Source organism: Polypterus senegalus, chromosome 2, assembly GCF_016835505.1.
Source record: "Polypterus senegalus isolate Bchr_013 chromosome 2, ASM1683550v1, whole genome shotgun sequence".
Classification (NCBI taxonomy): Eukaryota; Metazoa; Chordata; class Cladistia; order Polypteriformes; family Polypteridae; genus Polypterus; species Polypterus senegalus.
The window spans coordinates 51,009,606-51,025,960 of NC_053155.1; the positions used below are offsets into that span (position 1 = coordinate 51,009,606).

The window sequence follows — 16,355 nt, forward strand, 5'->3', positions numbered from 1 at the left end:
TAATGCTTTGGGTAACACCTCAGGTATTGCAATGTTGCATACAAACTAAACATTATTTGTCTTATTCAACTTGTGGCCACTCTCCATCTTACAAACTCTTTTCTGTCATTCTCTAAATCTGAGTCTTCACAAGACATTATTAACTTGTTAATATTTTGGTTTGATTAAATAACAATACTTGGATTTCTAAGGCTCTGTTTACAATGTTTCTAAAATACTGTTTACCTCCAATATCATGAAACAGATGAAACCAATCCTTACTAAATTTGATCACACTCAAATTTTAAAACCAATTAATTTCACAAATGCAGCATCATTGATGCTAGTCTGTTTTACAGGCAGGAGTATCACCCATGCTCTGCTGGGAAGAACAGAATCATTCCAACAACAAGCCTCTGTGTACAACTCCAACAACTCCAACTACTGCACCAGAGGACAAAGTCAAACACAAACCAAAACTCTGCAAGCTGGAGAAAACCACAAGTGGCTTTGGTTTCCACTTGAATGCAATAAGAGGAACACCTGGCCACTTCCTAAAAGAGGCAAGAAAAATTCCACATTTCTAAGCATGTTTTTTGTTATTTTAATGAAAAAATCAGTTTGTAAATTATTGGTATCAGTGGTTCTCAAACTCAGGAATTTGTGAACCCAACAGCACATTTTTATTAGACTCATATTAATTAAACCTGCTGTTGAATAGCTAAAAAAAATCCAACAACCCCTTAAATTAAACTTCAGAGCTAAAGGTGAATGTTTAACAGGCACTGATTATATTACGCAAAAATGCTACATCTATAAGCAACTCCATCACTATAGAAAATTAAATAAATATTGGGAGATTAAGGTAAAATGTGCAGGTGTTGATGACTGTCGTGATGACTATCTAACAGTTCAATCATGCAGGAAGCGATTACTCTTGACAGCTCAGTTGTGAAAATGACTGCATAAAAAGAAAGAATTTTAGAAATTAGATTTAGATCAACTGAAAATAGTGATGTGGTATGGCTTGTGTTGATTAAAGCTCCAGGAGACAACTGAAATAAGTATTATTTTTATAGATTTAGGATCAATTATATTGTGAATAAAACAGAGACAAAAAGGTTTGACAGCTGCTTGGTTTTTAGATGCTCCTGATAAGTAAAGGGAGGATGCTCTCTGAGGCAATTTTTGGATTACACAATTGTTGATGGTTTGAAGAATTAAGCTCCGAAGATTCTGTCTTAGTCCAATACAGGAAAGTGATTTAGTTAGATTTGTTTTGCTGAGTTATTATAAGAAATGAAAAGATGCCGCTAGAAAGACCTGAAGGTAATGTTAACAAAAGGGAGAAAGCCTAGCAATGTTTAGAGATAAGACATTAGAAATCTAACTGGGAGAGCAGGCTGTGATGTTAAGCATAAAATGAAAAAAGTCTGAACACTCATAAGTAGAAGTGAAATATTCAGCAGGTTCTATAAGAGTGAGTTAACCCACTGAGTGAACAATTGACAATACAACTATAAATGATCAAGAAAATAAATAATTGAAAATCAAATGTCAAAAAGGTAAACCCATTAAATAATATTGAATAAAGTTTCTAAACTAACTCTTCAAATATTGTAAAACACTCAACAGCCATGAGCTCTTCTAAGAAACTGAGAATCTGAATAATTCCTATAAAGCAGGGAAATAATACAACAAATAATATCAAAGTGCTTTCATGCTAGCAATTTCTATAATTTACAATGTTATTAAAAATGACAATTAAGGGAGACTACTGAGGTCAACACAAGGACTGGTTGACCAAGAAAACTGATTGATGGAACAGCTCATATACTCTGTAGGAAGGCAAAGAAAACCCCCAATAAAACTGCAAGAGACCTACAGACAGGGTTAGATAGAAAAAGAAGTGGTGGTGAACTACTCTACGGTGCAGTGTTACTAAGGCCAACATGACCTTCATGGAAGAGCCATTACAAAAAAAGCTTGCCTGTAATCTCATCACAAATAAACAATGTATTGGGCTGTACAGCAGCTTATGGCACAGGAGACACTGCACGAGTACAGGAAAGAATGGATTCTACTGGAATGCCAGTTAGGAAAGTGGAGCTGAAAAAAGGATGGTATCTACAACAAAACAACAACCCAAAACACGCTTCAAACATCTACTGAGAAGTACCCTTAAGAAACATAAGGCAAATGTTTCTGAATGGCTCTCACTGTCTCCAGACTTGAACATCTCTGAATATCTTTGGGAAGAACTTAAACATGCTGTGCATGTAAAACAGCCCAAGAATACTTTAACAGCTAGAAGTGGTCTACAAAGAAAAATTGTGAAAAAAATTCTAAATTAATCATTTAAAGACTTTAAAGAAGTTTAAAAGTTGTGTTTTTTTGCCAAAATTAGTGCAACTAAGAACTGAATTTGTATGGTGTCCAGACATTTGCAAATGCTCTTGAATTTTTTTTTTCTCACTTTTTCTGATCATTAAATAAGTCATAACTGTACATTAACATTTTCATGGATACGCGGGTTAGAAAAATAAGTGGTTTGATGGATAAAATGCCATTGCTCTAGACGGTTTACTGTAAAAATTATATTTACCATTTTTTAACTTTAAATAAAATATGTAATTTAGCCAGGGGTGTTTGCAGGGAACTGTAATATCAGCTTATGGTTCGTTTCTGGAAAGCATGATCCTGCCAAAAGGATCAGTTGTAACAAGAGTTACTTGAGTACTATCTAAGGAAATATCTGAGATCAGATGTTATGAAATTTGTATATTGCTGTAACTACATTGATTTTGAAATCATGCAAGTTAGTTATCTCACTAAACAAAAACCGCTGTCACTAAAAAAACCAAAAAAACTAAAACCAAGCACAAATTAAATAAAGTGTCAATAATTAGCACAGCACAAGCTAACAAAACACAAAATGGTCTAAATAGGGACTGTGCAAATAAAGAGGTCATCCTATTTTTGGAAAAAAAAAAAATATGCACATTCCTTAAAGATGCCTCTTTATGTGTGTGCAGTGTCAATTCAGAACTTACAAGATTTAATTTCTATGTTAACATGTTTTTTTCATAAACGGTGATAAAAAGATTCCCTTACCATCCTTGTAATTGCTTTCCTTGTTATTCGGAAGGCTTGCTGCTTGATAATCTTCTCACAAGTGTTGGCAACACTGAAGCAGCTTTTTTTCTCTTTAACATAAATTGTCATTTGCACCGGTGCTTTGCAATTTGGTAACTGTTACTATGTAAAAAGAAGAAATAAAACTATACAAAAAGAAAAAGAGAAAAAGCAAATCAGTATCACCATTAACTGCATTTACCATCACTAAATGCATTACAGTATTCTAATACTGTGCAAAAACTGAACAAGCACAGCAAATGCAAGAAACACACAACTGCCACACACTGGGAGGACCTTGGTGGTGTAACTGATATATTTTAAAAGCAGACATCAAGTGAGCCCGCACAGACAGATCCTGGAAAGATCCAACAATGTTCTAAAATTGTACGTTGCATTGTGCAGCCTTTTTGACTGCATAATCAAAGTGGGAGAGGACAGCTGATTAATCAAGATCATAAATGCTTGTGACAAAATAATAATAATTATATCAACAGAACATGCTGTATGCTTTCATTGCCTTGTTGATTATTTTGGAAGATGTCAAAGAGTCACTTAGAACAATACAAAAAGTCTCCATAGCATAAACTACAGAGCAGAGAGGTTTATATAATAATATAAATAGGCTAATTTCTCTTCCAGACCAGTTTGGTCCTAATCAGTCAGCTGGGCTTTTCATCTCAGGTGTTTTCAGTTCAGTCCCTGGCTTTTAATTGTTAAACTTGTTAATTTGTATCTAAAGTAATACATGTATGAATTCTTACAGGTGGTGAAGGGCAGTCCTGCAGAACAATCTGGTTTGGTAGATGATGACATTTTGGTTGAAGTTAATGGTGTGAATGTGGAAAAGAAATCCCACGAAGAGGTGGTAGAAATGATCCGATCAGCTGGAAGCAAAATCGAAATGCTACTGGCTGAGAAAACAGTCTATAACTACTTCACCGAGAAAAACATTCCCATCACCACAGCTCTAATAGAATCGCCTAACACAGAGACTTGCTCCAATTCTGCTGCTTGGAAAGAGGTGCACACCGAGGTCATTACAGAGATAAAAGCTGAAAAAGCAGCATCAGCACCAGCAGTAGCAGAAAAAAAGGAAGCTGAACCAGGCCCTGATCCTGCACCCACCAACAACAGTCCTGCAGAGACAAGGAAAAGGGTAAAGTTTTTCTGTAAACTTCTACAATCCTATAGAATTATCCCCTTTAAGAAGTGACATATGGAGAAGCTTCAAATTTCGAATGAAAATCAGTTTTTTTTAATAATCTTAGAAAATGTAATAGAAATATTGGGTGTTACATTGGGGTCAATACAACATTTAGACATCAGCATGATTCAGTGAACAAATTTCATATTTTTCCTGTGTTAATGAAGGTTCACTATAGGGATACCTGTCTTCCACCCACAGTCAAAAACTGTTGTGAAACCTGACTACTGATTGAATGTGTTTGTAAGAAAAAACAGGTGATTTTACAATACAATAAAACTGACTGTATAGTGTAATAATATAATTCAAGTACATTAACGTATATAACATTTATTACATACACAAGTAAATGTATAATAGAATGAACAGGAAATGGAGTCAAATGAACAACTTAAATATTTAATCTGAAACTAAATATGACAAATGAAGAAAACATGATACATACACAGACAGATCGATCCTGGGCTGGCTTAACACCTCCTTTCCATGTTGAACTTTACAGATAGATGGGTGTGGGTTTGTGTATCCTAATTTTCTCTTCATCATCCAGTATGTGCTCTTACATGTGCCTTCATATATGCACATATGTATATTTAAATCAGTGCCCCATGACTAAACTGAGCAAACGTCCAAAATCCCAGGTTAGATTAAAAATTTCCACAGCAGCTATCGCTGGACATAGGTCTGTTTTTGAAAGATGTGGCTATAAGACAAAGACAGGTATGAAGACAAGACAAACACCATGTCTGAAAAACATTTTTTCTCAGTTATCGTACTGTACATACTGTATGTGTCAGTGTTCAGGGTAGATTCTTAAAAAAAACGGCTTGTTTTAAATTTTTGAATCTTTCCTAGGATTTTTATCATTCAAGAATTCTTCCAAATACAAAAATACACATAATCTTACAATGAAAATTAATTTCAATTTTCCTCAGGCACACTTGAATACACACACAATACTAAAATCAACTTTTCTAGACATTTTGAACAATGCAGAATAAGAATCTGAACTTAAAAGAGTAAATTTTGGAAACCAAACGTTAATTTGTACAGAGATCTCTCTCTCTCTCTCTCTCTCTCTCTCTCTCTCTCTCTCTCTCTCTCTCTCTCTCTCTCTCTCTCTCTCTCTCTCTCTCTCTCTCTCTCTCTCTCTCTCTATATATATATATATATATATATAATATACACAGTTGCGCTTGAAAGTTCGCGAGCCCTTTAGAATTTTCTATATTTCTGCATAAATATGACGTAAAACATCATCAGATATTCACTCAAGTCCTAAAAGTAGATAAAGAGAAACCAGTTAAACAAATGAGACAATAATATTATACTTGGTCATTTATTTATAGAGAAAAATGATTGAATATTACATATTTGTGAGTGGCAAAAGTATGTGAACCTCTAGGATTAGCAGTTAGTTTGAAGGTGAAATTAGAGTCAGGTGTTTTCAATCAATGGGATGACAATCAGGTGTGAGTGGGCACCCTGTGTTATTTAAAGAACATGGATCTATCAAAGTCTGCTCTTCACAACACATGTTTGTGGAAGTGTATCATGGCATGAAGAAAGGAGATTTCTGAGGACCTCAGAAAAAGAGTTGTTGATGCTCATCAGGCTGGAAAAGGTTACAAAACCATCTCTAAAGAGTTTGGACTCCACTAATCCACAGTCAGACAGATTGTGTACAAATGGAGGAAATTCAAGACCACAAAGGACCGCAGGGCAACTTCTAAGCAACTGAAGGCCTCTCTCACGTTGGCTAATGTCCATGATCATAAAGTTGGCCAGTTCCGAGCGTCAACTGGATGATAACATACATACAAGACCGCAAGACAAGCACATTAGTGAGTCTTCATTGTTAATTTATTTTTAAAGTTTTTTTTTTTTTAACTATTTTTCTCACGCAGTTAAATAAAACAAACAAAAAAAAAACACTTTGTTTTCCTTCCGGGCAACGCCAGGAATTTCAGCTAGTATGAAAATAACACGAGAAAACAAAACAGTGTAACAATAAAAAAAGAAAACAGAATCTGTGATCATTAACAACAGTTGTCTTGCAGAGCTCCAATTTCTTGTGCGACGCTCTCTTGCAGCCACCACTACTTGACAACCACTGCACATAGACTCAAAGAGCCGCTGAACTTGCATAAGGCCCTGACGAAGTTACTGGCCTTTGGCAGACAGAGAGGGACATGTCTCCAGATGTTACATCCAGGGCATCCAAGAGGTGCTCTAAAGGGATAATGTCAGGAGAAAAGGCGTGTCAAGGATGTTCATTCCTCAAAGGTCTGTGACCAGAGCAGTTGTGTGTGTGGCCTGACATTGACCTGCTTATAGGGTCAGATTGTGTGGGTGGATGTGAGCAGAGGGACAGGAAGAAATTTCAATTTCATTGTTAACTGTTTTTTTTTTTTTCCAATCAGTATATATTACAAATGCATTTCTCTCACAAGACAATATACTTGAAGGAAAATAAACTAAAGAAAATTGTTTTCCCCAAAATTAACTTATTCAGTTTATCTGATTAATGGGTCATATTAATGTTCTTTTTGCTTCTATTAGCAAAATCAAGCTACTTTATCAGTCTGAGCAAAGTAATTTCCAAATCATTTTGTATAAAACCAGATAGCTGCCACATTGTTACCACTTCTCCCGCCATCCTAGTGGCTGTAAGCACTATGTCTTTGTTGTTTAATTTTTTCCTAATTACAGCTCTTACAGAGATCAAACAGGTCCAATGGGAAGTTATGTGTAAAGAAACTTCCATTAGGTGGTTACAATTTTATAACAAATATTTTCTCTACCCCTACCTACAGGCTGATTCATCATCATCATCGTCGTCGTCATCAGCATCAGAAGCAGAAGATGAGAGATTATGAAGAAATGTAATTTCATTCATGACTTTGCATCACCAAAGATGTCAACTCTGAAGTTTCAGTAAAAGCATACTACTTTCATTTGCATATTTTCAAGTAACTCACTTGGCAGATTATACAGGCTTGATTTCATTAGCAAATCTAAACACACTATCATCAGTAACATGACAGGATACGGTTGCTATTAGTGGAAAAATCAGTCAAGCTGGTGGGATCCACTGTGTTTTATCACCAAGCTTTTCATTATTAAGTGAATTAGGTGAGCAAATTAACTAATTATGGATAATGAATTTCTTGACAAAGTCTTAAAATGAGAGATAATGTCAAAAAAAATCAGCCGCAAGCAATTGCAAACCTAAATTTCACAATATACTTTCTTTTTGCACACCTACATTATTTCAAAGATCTTCTTTCATTGATCTAAACAAAGTTCTTGTAAATTTTCATTTTTTGTGCCCTATTTTACTTACCACCATGGTAAAGGGTTGTATAGTTTTTTTTTTTTTTCTCTGAAAGTTTATGCTCTAAGTAGTCTGTAAAACAAACCAGAAGAAAAATAGAACCATGCAACATATATGCACTCCATCCCATTCTTGGGAAAGAATATTCTTTTCAGATTCATCAGAACAAACATGGAGGAATATCCCTTTCCCAGCTATTTTAATATTGGTCAATACATTCTTAATTTAGTTTGACAATGCAAACTAATCATTGAATTTCACTGTGGGCTGGATTATGTGTTGGTCAAACTAGTATGCAGGCCAATGAAATGTGATTGCAAAAAAATAAATAACTGAATCTTTTCAAAAAGAAAGTAATACTACAGCAAGATATTTTCTTAATTTCACATTTTTAGTTTTTTAGATCTCTTTCAGTGCATGATATATCTAAATAGGCTGTGCACAATCATTTCAATAACACCACTCATTATTAAAACCAGGGGGAAAAAGATAATAGAGACCAGAACAGGATCCAAAAATTAAATGCACCAAGATTCTGCAATTTTGGTTTTGTTAAAGTTCACCTTTGTAACAATGGGTTATAATTGATAGGGCAATAAGAATAAAGGACACATTCACACAATATTAAGAGAATATGATGTTAGCAAGCATCACTTTACTGAACTACAAAATGTGAATGTGCACAGAATGCAACAAAATATTTCCTTGTCACACAGAAAATGGAAGGCTATATATTGGAGCACTGATTCCTCCATGCTATATTCTTGAATGCCACACTAAAATAAAACAGAGTGAAATATGTGTATGCTATATTATATCTTAGAAGTTCTGATGTTAGTACCTTTCTCAGATGATATTTGAACATCCTTAATAAATTATAGTAATGAATAGCAAAATCTTTATATGAGAGACGTTCAAAAAGTTTCCACACTTTCATATTTTCGTTTGAAATGGTGAAGGTGAGTAGTAACTGGGCATTAAAAAGGTGGTATGACACTGGGAAAATTGTATCGCAAACGCAGGTGACTATGTAGAAAAGTGCTTGTAATTTGTTTTTGAAATTCTTAATAAATAGTTTAAAAAAGTGCAGAAACTTTCTGAACGTCCCTCGTACAATACATCTGCAAAAGCTTACCACTTGCTGACAATAAAGAGTCAGAAAGTATATTACGTGAGATTCAGGAGATGGGAAGCAGGATCTCCTGCATATATTTAACATGAATTCATATTTATTTTTAAATAAGACTGATTAAAAGACTTTCTGGAGGAACCATATCAGTTTAAGTAAAATATTTAGTACTGACACTTTAGGGCAGAAACTTTGTTTTCTTGCTGAAGGCCAGCTGTAAGAATTGTACTTGGTTTTTGTAATTCTGTAATAAATTCCTTAGAGAGGTATGTAAGAATTGTAGACATCTATGATGAATCACATTTCATAAACAGTTGATTTGTCATTTTTATTATTTTTTCTGTCATTAAACCTGACAATAAAGAACTTTCAAATGAGTTGTTTTCAAAGAAAATTTTTTATTAAAGTACATAGCACCCCAGTACACTTGAAACAAATTATTTTAAGATATTTCATGAGCAAGTTTAAATTTAAAAGGCAAGATTTCAAGTTCACCATGTTCATTTTATCAAACTCTTTTATTTTCTAGGACTCTTTGAATTTTATGACACTTAGCTAATTTCCAAACCTCACTCAGGAAATGTATACTCTATTGAGCAATTTTAATTTAATACTTTCAAACATTAAGTTGCAAATAATGAGAAGTGTATTTTGTATAAAAGATTAACAATTTGTAATTTATATTACTTATTGAGATTTTATATGTACATGTTTTGAGCCCACATTGTTAATTTCAAATATGCAATAATGTGGAAAGAAAAATATACCACCCAATGTTTCAAAAAATGACATATTGGAATCTTGCAGCCCGATGTATCAATTGTTTCCATTTTTTATATCCCATTTCACAAAACACTTATTTCTTTTGTGATTTTATGATAACTTTTCACTGTCACGAATACATATACTGTATAGTATTCTAAAATATATTCTAGGTTTATTTCAGTGCTAACTGGGGTCACTGCAATTGACACTGAGCTAATTGACATTTGATGGATTTTTCAAATTTGACAATTCATTTTACAAATTTTACATATATGGTGCATGTGTGTGTATGTATGTGAGATTATACATATACATATATACACACACACATACACAAGCGCAAAGCTCCTTGACATTTCAAAAAAGGCATAAAGAAAGATGTGACGTTCAGATTTTATGCTTGCATAGCATAAATCTATTTGTCAACTCTAAATTTCCTTTATATGCAAGAGCACTTGGGAAAATTCCTGATATACCACGGTTCAGTCATATTTCCAAATATATGGATTATAACCTCATACGAATTGCATACCATTCATGCAGAGGTTCATCTAACACTTCAGGAATGTTTGCCATCATTATGAAGATCAAAAAAAAATCCTGCTTTACTATATAACATATAGTCTACAATAAGCGCTAAGAAATGAAATGACATTAATGAAAATAAAACCCATTTACAGGACAGATCGCTAACCATTAAAGTTTTGAGAATCTTGCACTTGATCATACAGAGCAGAGAAATAACTACCAACAAAGTTTCTAAAACATAGTTTGAAGTAAACTATCAGCATTGAAATTACCCAGTCTGAATGTGTGTGCTCTGTCCTATTTTGGGTCTGTGCCTGCTTTGCACCCAGACTCTGGTTATGATTAATACTGGTCAAAGAAAAGAACAAACATGTTTAAGAACATGCAAACAACTACACACACTGAGTAGACAGAATAGCTGTTCCATCTCTGTGATTAAAGACATATCATTCCCTTACCCCCTTAATCCAATCCAGATCATGATCCCAAGTGCTAGAGCCCTAACTCATCAAAACCTTAAAATGGTTCCAGTCCACCATAGGGGCCTACTCATTCACATACTAACACTAACCTCTCAAAAGGCCAATTTTCAAATTGTCAGCATAAAATGTGCCTACTAAGGAATATGGGAGAAAACCTACACAGAAATAAGTAGAATCTCAAAAAACAATAAGATTAATGACAGGATTCACACTGAATCCATGAGTCAGCGCTGCTAACCGCTGGTCCAAGCATATAGTGTGTTTTGTGTGTATGTGATTAAAGAGTTGAATAAAAAAGCAAAAAAAAAAAAAAACTGTAACTAAAAGAAAAAGCAATGTTAAATTTATCTTAAAACATTTTCTATGGTAAACACTCTGCTTCTATAGTGACTAAGAAAGTTGTATTAATTTCTGCAACATAAAATGTCAAATTAAAACAGATTAAAGGGAAAAAAGGTCATCTTAATTTATTTATAATTTTCTTTTTATATATTTAAGTTTTAACTGCATCAAGTCTGCAATTATGTACAGATATGTATTCTGTATGTACAAACTTCATGGCTGACTTGACTTCAACAATTTCCATTTGCTCACTAAAATGCTATTTGCTGCTTTGGGGTGTTCATAACTAACCTTGATGAAGAGACCTTTTGTCTTGAATGATGTTGCTAATCTGTAACCTAAACCACCGTCTGTTTTTCACAGCAGCTCTTTTGTTACAATCTCAGACAAATCCTACTGTGATAGATGCCTAGGATAAAGCCTCAGCCTCTGGCTTCTCTGTATGTTCTATATCACTAATAAAAGAACTATCCTTGACCACAAAATTTTTTATTCTCTTATTCCTGCATGAATAATCTGAACACATTTAGCCAATATTTTCACCTATAATCTGAAAACATACATTTAATGGTGAATATGTGCACCATACTTTCCTGTTTATATGCTTTATTTATACCCTTGGGCATATCAGCTTTATATAAGGTTATCCTTTGTAGACTGGTGAGAGTTATAATGAATATTAAATTCTGCTCTTTCACTTATTCATTATTCAAACACTTAAATTTTCTTAAAAACTATGAGGGTAGCAATATGAGAAACTTGCTCTAATCATTGACTGACTAGAATTAAGGTTAACATTACATATATATGAGAATATAAAAACATACACACAGAAAAAAAATTCCTAGGAGATAATTAGCTCATTATTCCATTAGGCTCAAAATCCTAAATGAGATTAAAAGGAAAACAATTTACAGTGGATAATAAAGGACCATTTATTTGAGTGTTAATGCAAAATTTCAGCCCAACCATAATACAGTATTATGATTTGATTTCAAGCTTTACAAGACTTTGGACAGGAGCAGGAATCTCAAAATGAAGTTGTTACAGTCTTTGTACATTTAATAGTTTGTGTTATTTTCAAAAGAGTGTTGTTTAATCTAATATCGTCATTTCTGTATGCTATTGTAATTAAAATATTTTTACAATAATTGTAAAATACACACAATATGCCACATTATTAACAAATTTGTAGCTCATGATTCTTCAAACATTTTACAATCCAAGACAATAAATAAGTCCACAAAGTAAGAAAAAAAATCCTGATTCAGGAATTTCTTGTAAATTTCTAAATGGCACAACTGCCATTACAGAAATAAAGACAGTAGATTCAATTTAACTGCATGTACACATAAAAGAGTTCCAGATTATGATTGCTGAAAGCAGTTTTTTTTTCCTTCCCAACCAAATGGAAGCACAGAAAGTTAAATTGTCATGTTTTTCTCTGGTGCTTGCTTGTGAGCTAAGTAGAGAAACAGAATACTGGAGAGGGCACTGACTAGAAAAATGACATCAAACCAGCGGTGGTAGAAACTGAATTGTAGCTCTCCAAGTACCTCAGTAACAATAGTCCGATACTCCAAAGGCATGCTCATCCTCATCAGCAGGACTGATGAAACAAAGTACATTCCCTGTACAACAAAACACACAGAGAGGTGAAATGATTTGCTCAAGGTCTCACAGTGTCAGCAGCAGGGTTTGAATACAAATGCTGTCTGATTCCCTCCCCCCCCCATTATTCCAGCACCAATAAATGACATACTGCTTATTTATTGATTTAAGATGTTTCTATGACAAATAGTTTTGTACAAAAACAGTACACTACCTTTGTTAAACTAATTGGACTATTTTGTAACTAAAATTTTACAATGAAACAATTTTAAAAACATACGTTATTCATAATGGCACTCATAATAGTACAGTGCAGATGTCAGGAGGCAAGAATCAAGTACATAAATGACATACATTCTCAAATATTACAAAAGTTCACAGCCTATCCTTGTAGCATCAGCTGCAAACAGAAAACAAACTTGGACTGGGCAAATGTCTATCATGGGGCTAATTTGGAATAAACAATTAACATAACATGCATAACATGCATGCTTCTGGGTATGTGGGAGGAAAACCGTACAACAATGACCAGGCATGGGATTTGAACCCAATATGTTGGATCCTTGAGGCAAAAAAAACAAAGACATTGTGTGCTTTTGTTTTTCCATCATGTTCATTGTATTACAAATTTGCATTTACGAATCCTTCCATCACCATTCACTACTTTCCAAAGGCTCTGACTTAGCTTAATAGGATAAACTGGTTAATGTGCTTTGTCTGTTGTGCTTATAGTAAATAGCACTTAATCTGAATCTCACACACGATGTACATAACTATTAAGTTTTTCTTGTTTGTTTTTTTTTCCCCACAATCAATCTTTAAAAATTCTGAAATGAGAAAAAAAAACACTCCATCTTCTCTCATGTACAGTTAGCTTAAATATTACCTCCAAATTAAGTGTATGCATGTGCCCTGTGATAGGTTAAAGTGTTGTCTGGCTTAAGCTCTAAATGGTACCAAACATCTCTCAGATAGCTAAAATGGACACAGCCTGTTCAGCCCATGCCCTTTTGTTTTTAGAAAAATGCTGTATATTGTTGTAGTAAATCTTAAGTTGTTTTTTTTTACAATAAAGAAAAGAAGAAAAAACTTGCTTTACTTCTGAAACACCAACCAGAAATTCATGTGTACGTGTGATAGGTGAAGGTATGATATTACATGTGGTAACTCAAATTCCTATGGTACATGAACTCAGCAAATCGCCAATTACTTTTTTTCAAAAAACAACCTCACAACAGAATAAAACAAAGTCACTCCTTCCTAGTTATCATCTTTGACTGGCACAATACTATGATAAGAGAGACATTTGTATATTTTTGAGGGCAAATGATCTAAAGGATACTTACCATAATTTGTGCAAGAACCAGGACAATTACATTTGAAGATTTGCTACTTGAAATAGCATAAAAAAACTGGGGAGAAAACACATAAAATAAATATCATTAAAAAATAATAAACAGCAGGCTATTCCAAAACATAACGTCTTCACCCATTTACATAAATAAAGGTTTCATAGTATTTTAATGTAATATCACAAACCTGAAACTCTACTAAAAAATTTAATATTTGCAAAGCTTAATTACACCTTTATTAATAGGATTACTAATGTGTAAACATTCAAATAAAATAAAATGTGATGGCAGACAAATATTTGCTTTAAAGAATATCTGGAACATATCCATGAAATCATTTAATTGACCTGATTATATTTTCTTATCCACCTGCCAAAAGTCATAAATATAATGTGCAAAGTGTAATTTAACAACAGTATACACAAGTTATTGGAATTTCTGCAGTTACTGGGCATAATGAATATAGACATAAAAAAATGGCACTTACGGTGGAAGACATAGAAAAACAGGACAGAAAATGAGTATCAGTATACATGCATTGATGTTTACATAAGATATTGGTAGCCTTGGTACACAAGGAAAATTTTACAAAAATAAAATGTTATGAGTTGCCACACAGAGTGAATATAAATGCTTCAGAAAAAATGGTTATATAATTTATCATAATGTATCAATTCTATACAATTTTTACTTATTTCATTTTCAGTTTTTCTATTTCAATTATACTTTAACCCCAAATATATTTTACTTTAATGCTTAGCTTTTATTTTAGCCTACATAGCAAAACGATTCTAGAAACATGGAGATAAAACACTCAGGGAGGCTCTTTTTAGTCCAGCAATCTATATGCGAGTCACGTTTTAAAAGTTAAATAAAATGTATCTCACTCATGCTCTCTCTACTGGTCAGTTTAAGCTGAAAGCTGTTTACTTTAGAAGGACTAGTCATTTTAAAAATTGTTTCAAGTACTTTACAGCACTCATCGAAGGCATATAATCCACACAACCTTCTAGACATTAATAATTTAATAAACAACTACACCAGTGCAATTTCTCTCTTTATCACTCAATGAAGAAATAAAAATTGCATGGGCAAGTTACCCTCATATCTTTGTGTTGCATAAACCCAGACTATTAGAAATCATTCCAAATTGCTAAAATTTGTAATTTGTATTTCCATTAGATTTTGAAAATAGCCACCACCTTCTGGACTTGAAAAAAATGATGGAATTATTTTACAAATTGTGTTTTCTATGATAAACTAATATAAGAAATGGAGAAAAAAAATAAAATACTGCACCAGCAATCAAAAGCTTTGTTTTGTCAAATTTTAGACACCAGTTACTTTAAAAGAGAAAAGCCACCAAACTATGCAGTAAAGCCTGTGGTGTGTGTCACTTTAATTTCAGTTTTTAAATATTTCACCTATGGATTTGCCATGCCATGTTTCAGTAATTGATTAATGGAAGGAATGCCGTTGTGCCTGTACTCCTTTCTGCATTTTCGACAGGGGAACAACCCATTTTCATTTCTACCCATTTTAATTTTATTTCAGTTTTTGAATGAGTTTTAATTTCAGTGAAGTTAATGTGTTTTAGTTAGCTTTTATTTTTATGTTGATTCATGAAATTCTTTTTAGCCATTTTAGATTTAGTTTTTAATAACATGCCCATGCTTTATTAAGTAATGAATTCCTATTCCATGAAATGATGCAGAAATACTTCTGAAGAAAGCTGTAAGTTATTTACTGAAAATGCTGTAAGAAGATTACTGCAGTTATGCAAATTGCACGTTGGCAAAATATTAAACTACAACTATAAATAATGAGTCACCTAACCTCCACACACCACAGAATTATGTAAATGGCTATACTTTGTACTTACGGGTTGTAAATCAACCAAACAGATAAGCAATTTAAATTAATAAAGCAAAGAAAGTTTTAAATTTTAATTTTTAAAGCATCTAAAACATGTTATATTACCCATTTACATTTTTTCACTAGTGCAAATGTGAGACAAAAGAAAAACTCTTGTAGTAGTGCATGGGAAAGGTGCTATATATATATTATTATTATTTTATTATTCCCCTTAAAACAAAGCTCCAAAACATATTTGTATATTGTACAGGGAAACAAAGAAAGTATTAACAAGAAAGTAAACGTTCTGCTTTCAAAATTTACTTCAGCATAAGCAAGAGCTAACCCAACTTTGGGCTTCTAAAAGCTAAACTTAACTGGCATTAACTATTGTAAAGAACTGCTGGAAAAAAAAGAAAATCTGTTGAAGTATGAAGGAATAATAGAGGGTTTGATACAAGAACCCTACTTACTTTTTAAATATATAAGAATCCTTAAGTAAGCAATTCTGATCAAAGATCTGTAAAATAAACTGCAGTGAAATAGGATCTGCTCTTATCTCACTTTTAAAAGAATTTTAAGAAATACACAGAGGGAAGAGAGAGTCTTCAGCTCACTTTTGGGATGACCTTTT

The 16,355-nt window shown here is 33.2% G+C and overlaps 2 protein-coding genes across 2 annotated transcripts in view; one reads left to right on the plus strand and one right to left on the minus strand.

Annotated features, from left to right (window-relative positions):
* Positions 1-9,116, plus strand: part of pdzk1 (PDZ domain containing 1) — a 45,043-nt gene extending 35,927 nt beyond the window's left edge. Inside the window, exons 7-9 of the mRNA XM_039743664.1 lie at positions 339-542; positions 3,881-4,273; positions 7,138-9,116. Of these exons, the coding sequence (XP_039599598.1) occupies positions 339-542; positions 3,881-4,273; positions 7,138-7,200 (660 nt within the window). The 3' untranslated portion in view covers positions 7,201-9,116. The remainder of the gene's footprint in view (positions 1-338; positions 543-3,880; positions 4,274-7,137) is intronic.
* A 49-nt stretch (positions 9,117-9,165) lies between these two features.
* The window catches only part of si:ch73-390b10.2 (Golgi pH regulator), a 49,415-nt gene continuing 42,225 nt past the window's right edge, over positions 9,166-16,355 (minus strand). The window contains exons 13-14 of the mRNA XM_039743663.1: positions 13,862-13,927; positions 9,166-12,535 (exon numbers count right to left, since the gene is read on the minus strand). Coding sequence (XP_039599597.1) covers positions 12,329-12,535; positions 13,862-13,927 — 273 coding nt within the window. The 3' untranslated portion in view covers positions 9,166-12,328. The remainder of the gene's footprint in view (positions 12,536-13,861; positions 13,928-16,355) is intronic.